Below are 14223 nucleotides of genomic sequence, written 5' to 3' on the forward strand. Positions count from 1 at the left end.
CTATGTTTTGAAAGTTTAATGGTAAGATATTTTTTTAAGATTTAATTTTTTAAGAATGTCTCTTTGATTACCTTAACATTGCCTAAAGAGGGCAGTGTGAACTAACAAAATACCTTCTACTTTATACTTGTTGTTACATACCTTTCTAAGAAGTTAGATAATGGCCATTAATATGCATAATATGTATAGGTACTGTATGACAAGGTGTACAACACAAGAACATTTTCTGTAGAAATGCATTTCATTTGTTAATGTATTTTATGCAAACTAATTTATAGCCAGATGTTTCTTCCAGCAGATTGCTTGCAGTATATATAATACAGATGTTTGCTTTAGATGCCGGGGGGTGGCGGGGGGCGGTGCAGAAAGGGGAAATTCAATGCCATTAAGAATATGAAATACTAGATAATTTCATTGCCTTGATCTTAAGATTTATAATTTGCTTTTACTACATTTTAAGGCATCTTTTTAAATGAACAATGAAAAATATTTAAATCTCAACAGTAAGTCAAAAAATAAAGTAACATCTTGCACTATTATTTTGTAAAAGTAGGTATTTAAAATCCAGAACATCGATACCAGTCTTATTAGGATAGTTTTCCTCTTTGTTATTTCCTTTCCTTGAATGAGTTATGTACTTTTCCTTCAGTGCAGCAGCAATTAAAAGCATGTACATTTTGATAGAGAAGTTTTTCTACATTCTGATTTGATACCTACTTAGCATTGCATTCCAGTTTTCAACACTTAAACTCTGTTATGTGAAAATAAGTATAATTCATGGGTCACCATATTCATTAGTATTGCCTTATATATGAATTGTTATCCAGCTTCAATTATAGTTCTTTTGGTTTTTTAATTTTTATTAGATTGATTTAAAAAGAAAACATCAGGAATGCATCCATTTTTCTATCTTATTTTATAGTGACATCATCTATATGTTATTGCTAGATTATCTGTTATGAAAAGACTATACTATAAAATGTCAAACCTGAAATTACTGACTAAAATTACTGTATTTTCTCTTCAATGCACTAATTAGATTTATTTAATTTGAGGATGTTTTCCTACTGATGAGGAGAAAACAATATGAATATAACATCTAACAGCATCAAGTAATGTAATTGATGACATAAATAAGATCATATAGGGGAAAATTCTTGCCTGTTTTTAAAACATATCTAAAAAATCATATGTAGTTTGTCTTATCCAATAATTGAAAATGCCTCTCTATCAAATGCATATACACTAATTCTGAAACTTACCATTTTATTACCTATTTTTTAGAATGTAGAATAATTTATAAGACATGCTCCTCAAAATAATATAGATAAGACAGATATTAGTACCTGCAACTTATGAATGCATAGACTGAGTCCTAAAGATACTAGACTGCTTGATCAAGGTCACACAGGAAGTTAATAAAAAAAAACTAAGACTGGAAACATGTGTCATTGGTGTCTGTCTCTTAGAGACTACATTTTCATGATTGAGAACAGTAGAATATATATAAATATAAATAATGCTTAATTTGTAAACCAATATTATTCTTATTTATTTCCTAATCATTAGCACATTCTTGCCTTATTATTTAGGTAACTCATATATACTATGGAGCCATATCCAAACATATTTTAGTGTCAACTAATGAATATAAAAAGCAGTATAACTAGTTGCTCTTCATTATAGTATACAAAGCAGCCAGTTGATTGTTTTTACTTTCATGTGGTAGCTCATATAAAATATTTAAGTTTCATTATATGTAATTATCTTGGCTTTATCATTCCAATTCCCTAATTAAAAGGTTTGTTTTAAAATCAGACATCCCAGAGAACTTATGAGTAAAGTCTACATACAAAATTCTGAGTGTGTGCATGTGTGTGTATAATGCATGTATATAGTATGCATGACATATATATATATATATATTGTGATTTGTTACATATTTCATGTGTTATATATCTGACATATGTATCACATATTTGATCAGACATATCTCATATATATGTATGTACATACATCTATATAAATGAGATATGTACACATCTAAATACATATATATACACACATACAGCTATGTGCCTACTGCAATGAATATTTGTGGTCGTTGAAGACTAGTGAAATTATATAAACTCACTTTGTATGTAAGTTAATGTACATCATTGGTTCTTAAACTTTAATGTGGATCAGAATCACCCAGAGGGTTTGTTAAAACATCGATTGCTGAGTTTTACCTACAGAGTCTCTTTTTCAGTAGATTTGGGATGGTTGAAGAAGGGCCCTAAATATACATTTCTAACAAGTTTCAGGTGATGCCGATGCCACTATTCTGGGGGACCTACTTCAAGAATGACTGAAATAGATAATAATACTAACCTTCCTTTGTAATTTCTAGGTACCAGAGACTTTGCTAAGTGGATTATTTCCTTTATTAACCACAAACTATTTCTATTGTAACAATAGGAAAAAAATGGGAAGACAATTGTGTATGAAACAAAATGCTTTCCTAAATTTCATAAAGCAATACCAGTGCATTCAAACTTAGGCTTCTGAATAAGTCTCCCCACAGTAGGTAATGACCAGAGTGTATGGTTAATGTAATAGAAGGTGAAGTTTAGCCTTCTCTCATAAGAATATTAACTACAGCTCAAGGATCAACTGACTTACAATATTCCCGCTTTTTAAACAGTTTCATTATTTCCAGTCACAACTTTGAATTCCATTTTTTTCTCACAAATGCTTCTGTAATTATAAAAATACACATCTTGGAATATTTGGTTGCCACTTATAATCCTTTGATGCATTTCCTATATGTGGATTAAATTCTTGACCCTTTCTGCATCACCTGTCTTTACAGAAGGAGTCTATCGTTTTAACTCTCAAGTTCTCTCCAGTTAGACATATTTCAGTGCTCTATTTATGAATCTGTGACTGTCAAATTTATCCTCAGATATTTTCCATTAAGTTGATAGTATTTTCAATTAAATTAATGCCCATTGTCTATCACTAAGAGTATGGTACTTAGTATACCAAGGTACTTTTATACCAGATGTACCATATATGTTGGAAGCAAGGTAGACTCTGATGAGGAATTTAAACTTAGTTACTCCAGAGATCCTACAGGTGGACAGGATAAGGACTGTTAGTTTGTAGCGGTGTCAGCTTGTTGTAGCATCCTGTTAGGGTTCTGATGACAATCATCTTGGTTTCCCACTGCACATACCTCAAAGTAGAAGGGAGGAATTGTGACTGGTCACTGACACTCTGAAGTTCTAAAACATTTTTTAACAACTTAGAAAGATAGCTTTGTTTGCAGTGATTTTGAAGTTCTAGAACAAAAATGTACCTGATTTGTCACAAAAAAATAGTTATTTGCTATCTTCTAAAATAACCCAAGGACAGAATTTAGACTTTTTCATAATTTACACTTGTGTATTTAAAAAGAATGCCTTAGATCTGTGCATTCCTTCAATTCACATGCAAACGTATTTTTATTTTTGATAGAGAAAAACAGTTGGCAATAAGGGAATTCAAAATGTCTAAATTTTAAATAGTTTGCTGGATTGAAGGGTTATCTTAATGTAAGAAGAGTTATCCTAAGAGTCTCTCTTTATGAAATTATTAATTGCTCCTAATTATTTACCTAACTGTGGGATGAAAAATATTTCCACTACAATTTATTTTGGGAAATCAAGATTATATATGGTGATTCAGTAAGTAGCATTGTTTTTCTGGATCATTTTTATTAAAAAACTGAATAGTTTTTATTTTAATACTTTAGTTTCCTTTCACAAGCTTTTCAAGGCAATATTTTGCTTCCTGGTTACCAGTCTTTGCTGGATATTATAGTTCCTGAGCTCTGATAGCCTGCCTTCCTTTTTTTCTCTTTTTCTATGAGCTTGTTTGTTTGTGAAGTGTAATTGATCTGTAACACCAGGTTAGTCCTCGCTGCACAGCATAGTGATTCGATACCTCTGAACATTTCAAATTGATCACCACAATAAGTCTATTACCATAAAGATATTGCATAATTATTGACTAAATTCCCCACACAGTATATTTCACACCTATGACTCATTTATTTTGTAACTGCCTTACTTTTAAGCTTTGGGTCAGAGAAATTTTAAAGGTAAGCAACAGCAAGAAGATTGCAGTTATTCGGTTGAAAAATGTTGTGCTTTTTCCTCAAGCTTAAATATCAACTTTCTCAATTTTCTCCGACTACAGAGGCCAGTAATAGTAGCCATGAGTCTCGTATTGGTCTAGCTGAGGGGCTGGAATCCGAGAAGAAGGCAGTTATACCCCTTGTGATCGTGTCGGCCCTGACTTTTATCTGTCTAGTGGTTCTTGTGGGTATTCTCATCTACTGGAGGTAAGTTAAATGTTTTGGATGTGTATTTCATAGAGCTCAGATTTTACTTTTGTTTTACCTGAATGTTCTGCAAAACATACTCAAAATTCACTGTACTTGAGAGCTACCACTAATTTATCCAGGTAACTCTGAGTAAGAAGATTTGTGAATCCAAAGACATAATAATAAAAGATCTGACTATTCTTCACACTTCTGTCAAACAATTAAAGGTAAAATGGAGGAACTTTGACTTCAGTTAATATTTAATACAGTATTTTGACAGTTTTACCTTCATGTTAATCTAATGAACATTCTGATGTTACCATAGCATCTAAGGTTCTCAGTTAAATGCTTGAGCTTTTATAACTTTAAAAGTTATTATTTTGGAAAACATCGTTTTTGATATAGTGAAAAATATTTTTATAGCAGTGGATTTTGTACAAGATACATATCAACTGCATGCTAATACAAAAAATGATAACCCATACACAAAAGTACAAATCAAGCATTAAAATAGAATGCAATTTGAAGATAAAGTAAATGACTATATTAACAGGAATGGGATTTTAAAATTCATTATTGTTTGCCTTGAAGATGAGATATAGCTTCATTCTTATCAATAACCTATTGAAACTTTTAAACGGCAAGGAACATTGCACCTGACATAAACTTCTGATCCTATAGCAAATGGAACACAGTGCAAATTTATGTTTACTAGGGATGTAATACAAATCAGTATAACTGCTATAACCGTGTCTGTTGGAAAGCAAGGACTTTATGATGATATAAGGAAACCTATCTAAACCAAGAAAGGGCATAACTTAGTACTTTATCCTTTTGTTTTAAAAGAGGGTTTTGTTCAGAAGATTTATAATCCATTTCCTTTTGTTTAGCAACATCCATCTATAAGTTTATCATCACCACTCTTTGTGTTATTCCAAAATATCTTTTCTCAGTTTATTAAAAAATATTTAGTGTGTTTATTGACTGTTTCCCATGTGCTCAGTATTGTGTGAAATACTGTGGGAGCGTATGAAAAAAGGAATGAATGGAGAGTCACCACTGTCAAGATGTTTATGCTTATTGAAGAGAAAGAGTTTTCAGTGAAAAATGTGTAAAATATTACACAGAAGTGTATGCATGGCAGCTTAAATCTCTCTTTTTTTAATGTAAATTTATTTATTTTAATTGGAGGCTAATTACTTGAAATATTGTGTTGGTTTTGCCATACATCAACATGAATCCACCATGGGTGTACACGTGTTCCCCATCCTGAACCCCCCTCCCACCTCCCTCTCCGTACCATCCCTCTGGGTCATCCCAGTGCACCAGCCCCAGGCATCCTGTATCATGCATAGAACCTGGACTGGCGATTCGTTTCATATATGATATTATACATGTTTCAATGCCATTCTCCCAAATCATCCCACCCTCTCCTTCTCCCACAGAGTCCAAAAGACTGTTCTATACATCTGTGTCTCTTTTGCTGTCTCACATACAGGGTTATCATTACCGTCTTTCTAAATTCCATATATATGCATTAGTATACTGTATTGGTGTTTTTCTTTCTGGCTTACTTCACTCTGTATAATAGGCTTCAGTTTCATCCACCTCATTAGAACTGATTCAAATATATTCTTTTTAATGGCTGAGTAATACTCCATTGTGTATATGTACCACAGCTTTCTTATCCATTCATCTGCTGATGGACATCTAGGTTCCATGTCCTGGCTATTATAAACAGTGCTGTGATGAACATTGGGGTACATGTGTCTCTTTCAATTCTGGTTTCCTCAGTGTGTATGCCCAGAAGTGGGATTGCTGGGTCGTATGGCAGTTCTATTTCCAGTTTTTTAAGGAATCTCCACACTGTTCTCCATAGTGGCTGAACTATTTTGCATTCCTACCAACAGTGTAAGATGGCTCCCTTTTCTCCACATCCTCTCCAGCATTTATTGCTTGTCGACTTGTGGATAGCAGCCATTCTGACTGGCGTGAAATGGTACCTCACTGTGGTTTTGATTTGCATTTCTCTGATAATGAGTGACGTTGAGCATCTTTTCATGTGTTTGTTAGCCATCTATATGTCTTCTTTGGAGAAATGTCTGTTTAGTTCTTTGGCCTATTTTTTGATTGGGTCGTTTATTTTTCTGGAATTGAGCTGCAGGAGTTGTTTGTATATTTTTGAGATTAGTTCTTTGTCAGTTGCTTCATTTGCTATTATTTTATCCCATTCTGAAGGCTGTCTTTTCACCTTGCTTATAGTTTCCTTTGTTGTGCAGAAGCTTTTAATTTTAATTAGGTCCTTTTTGTTTATTTTTGCTTTTATTTCCAATATTCTGGGAGGTAGGTCATAGAGGATCCTGCTGTGGTTTATGTCGGAGAGTGTTTTGCCTATGTTCTCCTCTAGGAGTTTTATTGTTTCTAGTCTATCATTTAGATCTTTAATCCATTTTGAGTTAATTTTTGTGTGTGGTGTTAGAAAGTGTTCTAGTTTCATTCTTTTACAAGTGGTTGACCAGTTTTCCCAGCACCACTTGTTAAAGAGATTGTCTTTTCTCCATTGTATATTCTTGCCTCCTTTGTCAAAGATAAGGTGTCCATAGGTACGTGGATTTATCTCTGGGCTTTCTATTTTGTTCCATTGATCTATATTTCTGTCTTTGTGCCAGTACCATACTGTCTTGATCACTGAAGTCAGGCAGGTTGATTCCTCTAGTTCCATTCTTTCTCAAGATTGCTTTGGCTATTCGAGGTTTTTTGTATTTCCATACAAATTGTGAAATTATTTGTTCTAGCTCTGTGAAAAATACCATTGGTAGCTTGATAGGGATTGCATTGAATCTATAGATTGCTTTGGGTAGTATACTCATTTTCTCTATACTGATTCTTCCAATCCATGAACATGGTATATTTCTCCATCTATTAGTGTCCTCTTTTGGAGAAGGCAATGGCACCCCACTCCAGTACTCTTGCCTGGAAAATCCCATGGATGGAGGAGCCTGGTGGGCTGCAGCCCATGGGGTCGCTAAGAGTTGGCACGACTGAGCGACTTCACTTTTACTTTTCACTTTCATGCATTGGAGAAGGAAATGGCAACCCACTCCAGTGTTCTTGCCTGGAGAATCCCAGGGACGGGGAGCCTGGTGGGCTGCCGTCTATGGGGTTGCACAGAGTCGGACACGACTGAAGCAACTTAGCAGCAGCAGCAGCAGTGTCCTCTTTGATTTCTTTCACCAGTGTTTTATAGTTTTCTATATATAGGTCTTTAGTTTCTTTAGGTAGATATATTCCTAAGTATTTTATTCTTTTCGTTGCAATGGTGAATGGAATTGTTTCCTTAATTTCTCTTTCTATTTTCTCATTATTAGTGTATAGGAATGCAAGGGATTTCTGTGTGTCGATTTTATATCCTGCAACTTTACTGTATTCATTGATTAACTCTAGTAATTTTCTGGTGGAGTCTTTAGGGTTTTCTAAGTAGAGGATCATGTCATCTGCAAACAGTGAGAGTTTTACTTCTTTTCCAATTTGGATTCCTTTTATTTCTTTTTCTGCTCTGATTGCTGTGGCCAAAACTTCCAAAACTATGTTGAATAGTAGTGGTGAAAGTGGGCACCCATGTCTTGTTCCTGACTTTAGGGGAAATGCTTTCAATTTTTCACCATTGAGGATAAAGTTTGGTGTGGGTTTGTCATGTATAGCTTTTATTATGTTGAGGTATGTTCCTTCTATTCCTGCTTTCTGGAGAGTTTTTATCATAAATGGATGTTGGATTTTGTCAAAGACTTTCTCTGCATCTATTGAGATGATCATATGGCTTTTATTTTTCAGTTTGTTAATGTGGTGTATTACATTGATTGATTTGCAGATATTGAAGAATACTTGCATCCCTGGGATAAAGCCCACTTGGTCATAGTGTATGATCTTTTTAATGTGTTGTTAGATTCTGATTGCTAGAATTTTGTTAAAGATTTTTGCATCTATGTTCATCGGTGATATTGGCCTATAGTTTTCTTTTTTTGTGGCATCGTTGTCAGGTTTTGGTAGCTGAAATCTCTTAATGCTAAGAGTAGTCAGAGAAAAAAGGAGCTTGGTGGGCCAGAATGGACAGCATAAATGAGAAATGTTGAGCTTGAGCTGGATAGGATTCACAAAGAGGAACTAAAGGAGAAGGGTGTGCCAGGCAGGGTCCCCGCAGGTAGGAAGGCTGGAAAGGAGGGATGAGCTGTGTGTGTCTGAGACTGTGGGGTTGGATCATCTAGCTGCATGTGGTTGTATATTGGTTGACTAAGGTAGACTGTTGCCATGAGCAGCCATATTTCATATCTGACTTCTTTTGAAGAACAGAGTAGACTGCAGACTATAGCAAACAGATCATGCTTTTGTTATCATGAATGGATTAGGAGTCTGTTGTGTCCATAACATCATGCAAACAAAACTGCTTTCTTTAATGATTCCTGTAATCACCAGTGCCTCTTTTGACAGAAGATTTCATGTTTAGCAGAGTACCACCAGCACAGTACCTAATGCATAAATGTTTGCTCACCAAGAATTCATATTGCTTTCTTCTTACTCCCCACGGGACTTGTTGGCCAGACTTCTTACCAACACTCATGTCATGTTTGTTCAGATTACTGTTTTATATCTAAGCTGATTTTCCCTGCCAAGTCAATTTTTGAAGTTAATGGGAATTGAAGTTAGACAAACATAAAATAGGGTGGGAAATGAGATCATATTCTATTTCATAGTAAATAGTGTTAGAATAAATTTCAGTTAAAGTGTTAGATAGTTTATAGTTAAAAGGTTGAAGTAATTAGAATGAGTTTTTTAATCTGTTACTTAATATTCCAAGTTTATTTTCTACAAAATTGAAAATCAGTGCCTTATTTAATATGATTTGAGATTTCATGGTAAAGTCAAGTCTGGAGTGGTTTATATCTTTTGTTATTAGTAGGCCATTCCATCCATACTTATGTGGATAAAAAAAGATGAAATTGTAAGTTGGAAAATACTAATTTGACCTTCCTCCATGAAATGTTTCTGTTCTCCTTACAAATAACACATATAATTTGAGTACAGAGTGTTAGTTTAAAATATGAACACTCTTAGTTTTATGTATATATTTTATATCTAATAATCAAACGTCCTGATAAAATTTGTTACTCTTACTTATCCATTTACAAATTTAACATAACTGTCCAACTCACGGCCATTTGAAGTTAATTCACTCCCAAATGTAACTTTTTACATCAGTGAGACAAATACACTAGGAGTACTATTTGCTAAACTACAAAATGACAATGGCAGTGCATTCTTCACAGTTTGTCTGAATTATTCACATCCAAGGGTAGCTGCATTTCTGAGCAACATGATTTCATTCACCAATATGGAAACATTTTAGACCTTTGTGCAAACTATAGCCTGTAGAAAGGTTTAAAAATCTAATGACATACCAGCAAGACTCTTAATACTAATAGTAACATTGTCCTTATAAGTTTTTCCAGTTTATATATTAAAACACTTCTCTAACCTAATTCTTTAGGAGAAAAAATAATCACAAATGGTATGATAAATCCTCTCTTTTGCCTAATTTACTTAACTTAAAGTGGTCTCTTACGTTTGGTATAAACCTTAAGAGAAAGCATGCCATAGCAGGAAGGCAGAACAAATCAGAGGTGATAAAATCTGGGTCTCTTTTCCAGTTCTGCCCAACATTTATTATATAGCTTTGGGCAAGTCACCCATCTAGGAATTAGTGTCCTCTTTTTACTATTTGGGGGAGAGATTATCTTTTAGATTGGAGTCAGATTTTCTTCAGGGTTTCTGTGATGAGTACAGCATAATGAATATTGTTTCATATTTGTGTAAGGATCCAAAAACTGGAATAATAATTATACATTTCTAGCTTTTAATTCCAAATAATGTGATGAAAGGTGTAAATTAAATAATCAGATTAACATTGATTGGTAGGACCTATGTCTACAAGTTTAAAACAGTCATCACTTTTTTCTTCATGGCTGAGTGATAATTAGCAGGAGACGGAGTTACAAACACTTAGCACATAGACGTGAAGACACTCACTGCTGATACAGAACAGATGGACCATAGATACCAAATCTTGTCATACATTAAATAATATGCCTTGAAATTATTTTCCAGATGTTTTAAGGTATAATTTACATGAGCCAAATCATAAGTTTCCAACACACAAAATTATTTCCATAAGAATAGCTTCAAAAAGTTCACTTTAAAGATGACAAAGAGAAAATTTTGGAGAGCTTTTTTTAGTAGTTAGAATATGAAAAACACCAAAAATGTGTTCAAATAAACAGCACTCCATCAAAAGCAATATAGAACAGAGTTTTCCATAGGCACCCTTATTCTGACTGGAGAGAGTGGGAAGAGAAGCAATATAATTTTTCTCTTGATATTAAATTTAAATTTGTCGGTCATTGGTAGCTACCATCCAGAATGGAGGACTCCAGTGCCACGCTACCTTTTATATAGAATGTCACCTCCTAGGTAAGACTGTACCATAAAGAGTTCCTAAGCCACATACAGATGCTCTTCATCCAGAATGAATCCTGTACTATTTTAATTGTTTCCTACTTTTAAGCTTATTGGTATGATTTATAAGATTCTTTTGTTACCTGTTAATACAAGTAACATTACTAGACCACTTATTTTCTAAAACCAACAAATGTTTGATTACATAGCTGAAAAGAGGAGCTGGAATTTACTACAAGGAATATTAGCAACATCTTAAACCTTGGTACTGATATGTCTTAATTTGCCTTTTCCCATTTTAAGAGATATTGCCTTCTTCCCATTCTCTCAGACACATCCTCCGTCTAGGCATCCATCCATCCATCCATCCACCCATCAATCCATCCTTCTCTAGCTGTATATTCTACCTCTTCCTCCCAAATGTTTTGAAATTTTAAGTTAATCTCATTTGAGGCTCCGGTAGGCAAGAGAGTCTAGGATGCATCTGTATACATTATGGTTGGTGGAATTCTACTGGAAATTCTACTGGAAATCCATCTAATCATTCAACATTTAATACCTATTGCACTCCTGGCATTGTATTTAAAATTGGGTCTACATAAATCAAAAGACATGGCCCCATCTTTAAAAAATATATATAATGAGGATAAAGGCCCAAAACAAATATACTACAAAATGATTACTTTTACCACCAATTAATTAAAATATTTAAAATAAATTTAAGGTCATTCTTGGATTAATTAAGCATATTTTTCAAAGCAATCTTTTTAAACAAGAGTGTGAATGGACGTTTGTGTTCATTATAATAGAAACAGAAAGTGGAGTGCAAGAATCTGCTTAAGAAATGAGAGGCTGTTTCACAGAGAAGATGCCACTGAGCTGTCTTTTGAAAGGAAATATTTGCATGGCACATTAGTGACCGAGGCATTTTGGTCAAAAGAAGAACCATGTTTAAAGCAGGGAGAAGAAATAACTGAGTTAGAGCAGGCAAGACATGTTCAGTGATCTATAACATTTGTTATTGAACATAAACTTCAAGGAGAAAAGTCAAAAAAGGTTTGGACCACAGATAGGTAGGGTTTAGGTATTTAAAGATTTGGATACTACAATCTAAAAATCTGTAAGATAGAGCTAAAGCCAATATGTCAAAGTAAAAGGGAGATAGGTTTGAGGCTCAATATAAATATCAACAGTAAGAGGCGTTACATTGGAACAGGAGGGTCTCCTCTTTGGGTACCATTTGGAGATACTTACAAGGGATTGATGTTCGGGTTAGTGTAAGAAATGTGTAGTAGCTAAAGATGATTCATAGAGAAGTAAGCTCCTTGTCACGGAAGGATTCAAACTGAATCCTTTTTATATGTCAGAGATGCTAGAGGAAGGACTCTGATATTAGCTGTGATATTGCACTAGGTCCCTTAAGGTATTAAATATTTTACAACTCTAAGATTCATTGAAAAAATAAAGAAAAGCCCTTGCAGCTGGCTTTTGCAACCATATTTTAAAGGAATCAAAGAGATTTTTAATCCTGTGATCTTAAAAGCAAGTATCAAATCCAGTGTCTCCCTATCAGTGGGGCAGAAGATACTACATCTGTGGTTGCACAGATGACCCACACTTTCCTGAAGTTTCTGCTCCAGACTGGTGTCAGTTCTGCTCAGATGTGGATTTTCAATAGAAAAGAATCTTTATCTTGAGACCTGTGGCCCTCCTCTTTCCATTTCTCATTACTCTGCCAGGCTTCTTCCACTCTTCAGGATATGAGCCTTGCTTGGGGCCTTTTTGCCCCACATCACAGTTGATGGTACATGCACTTGTCTTCCTCCTACATCACCTCTTCCCTGTCGAAGACATTCGTGTGTTCTGTCAATTATCTGTGCTCTCACAGGTTTGATTATGATTATACTATCACAGCAGATAGCTATTTTTTTTTGCTGTGCACATCATTACCTTTGGATTTGTTTTTAAACTTGTGACATTAGAGTTATAAATAAACTATATAATTTTGTACTATTGATACCTATGGCAGTGAATTCATTGAACAAATATTCCAGGGCACCTATAACACGCCAGACATTATTATGAGGACTAACACTACATTAAGACCAAGTGTCTTGCCTTTTGTTGGGCTTCACAGGTTGCTCAGTGGTAAAGAATCTGCCTGCCAGTGCAGGAGACACAGGAGATGTGGCTTCAATCCTTGGGTCAGTAAGATCCCCTGGAGAAGGAAATGGCAAACCACTCCAGTATTCTTGCCTGGAAAATTCCATGAACAGAGGAGCCTGATGGGCCACAGGCCATAGGGCTGCAAAGAGTCAGACACGACTGAGCACGCACGTGGATCTTTGCTTTTGGGGGACTTACATTCTGGTGAGGGAGGACCAACTAAAATTATGAACGATGAATAAACAAATGTATAAATAAAGTATTTCAGAGAGTGATAAGTGCCATAAAACAAGCAAAAAAGGGGTAGAATAGTGACTTAGCCAGAGGGGCTTATAGTTTTATTAATAGCTTAGGTGGTCAGAGGACTTTCAGAGGAAGTGGCATTTAAGCCAATGTGTAAGTGATGGGAAAGAGGCAAGTGGCCAGAGGGAACACCAAGAACCACGACCCTGGGATAATATTGCAGGACTTCTTGGAAAGAGAAAGGGATGACCAGTGGGTTAGAGCCTAGTGGTTGCAGAAGAAGTAATAAGAGATGAGACTGCTGGTGGGGATATGGAGGGGGAACCAGGTCACAGAGGGTCTAACCGCCCTTGCTGAAATAATGGAATATCGTTCTTATTCCAGTGGGAAACCATTGAAGAATTTTATGCAGAGAACTGATTATTGAAAGAAAATATCACAATTGAAGTGTGTCATATAAGAACAAATGTTGAAGTTCATTAGGATAAGTATCTTGTTGCTTGGATTTTTCAAATGAAAAACGAGATTGGCACTTTCACTCAAACAGATCTTTCCATTTAAACTTAACCACTTATGAGTAATGCTTCAAATAAATTAAATGACCCACATCAAAGAGTGTCATTAGCAGTTTTAATTATCTACATTTTTTAATTAATGATAGTTTGCATTAGTTTATAGCAGCAGTTGGTTCTTTGCTCTTCTCAATAGTTTGCATGAGCTCTTACCAGATGTTACTCTTATTATCTAAATGAAAATAGATTCAGGTGACCTTGTAGGTCATAGTTGTGGTTGATTCCAAATATATTCATTCTCAAAACCCTCATCAAGGCTAGCATCTGTTGGAGAGAAAATCACCCCTGTTTTTGGTTACACGCTCATTATTTCTTCACTTCGTTTTGTCCTTACGACAGTGTCACACTTGTAATATAAAGCTGTCTTTTTTCATCAAAATGTTA

General features: G+C 34.8%; 1 protein-coding gene across 6 annotated transcripts in view; it reads left to right on the forward strand.

Annotated features, from left to right (window-relative positions):
• The window catches only part of PTPRZ1 (protein tyrosine phosphatase receptor type Z1), a 208435-nt gene that overhangs the window by 159319 nt on the left and 34893 nt on the right, over positions 1–14223 (forward strand). For all 6 annotated transcript variants that reach the window (XM_061414539.1, XM_061414541.1, XM_061414540.1 and 3 more), the window contains exon 13: positions 4225–4369. In XM_061414539.1, the coding sequence (XP_061270523.1) occupies positions 4225–4369 (145 nt within the window). The remainder of the gene's footprint in view (positions 1–4224; positions 4370–14223) is intronic.

The sequence above is a fragment of the Bos javanicus genome, chromosome 4, assembly GCF_032452875.1.
Source record: "Bos javanicus breed banteng chromosome 4, ARS-OSU_banteng_1.0, whole genome shotgun sequence".
Lineage (NCBI taxonomy): Eukaryota > Metazoa > Chordata > Mammalia > Artiodactyla > Bovidae > Bos > Bos javanicus.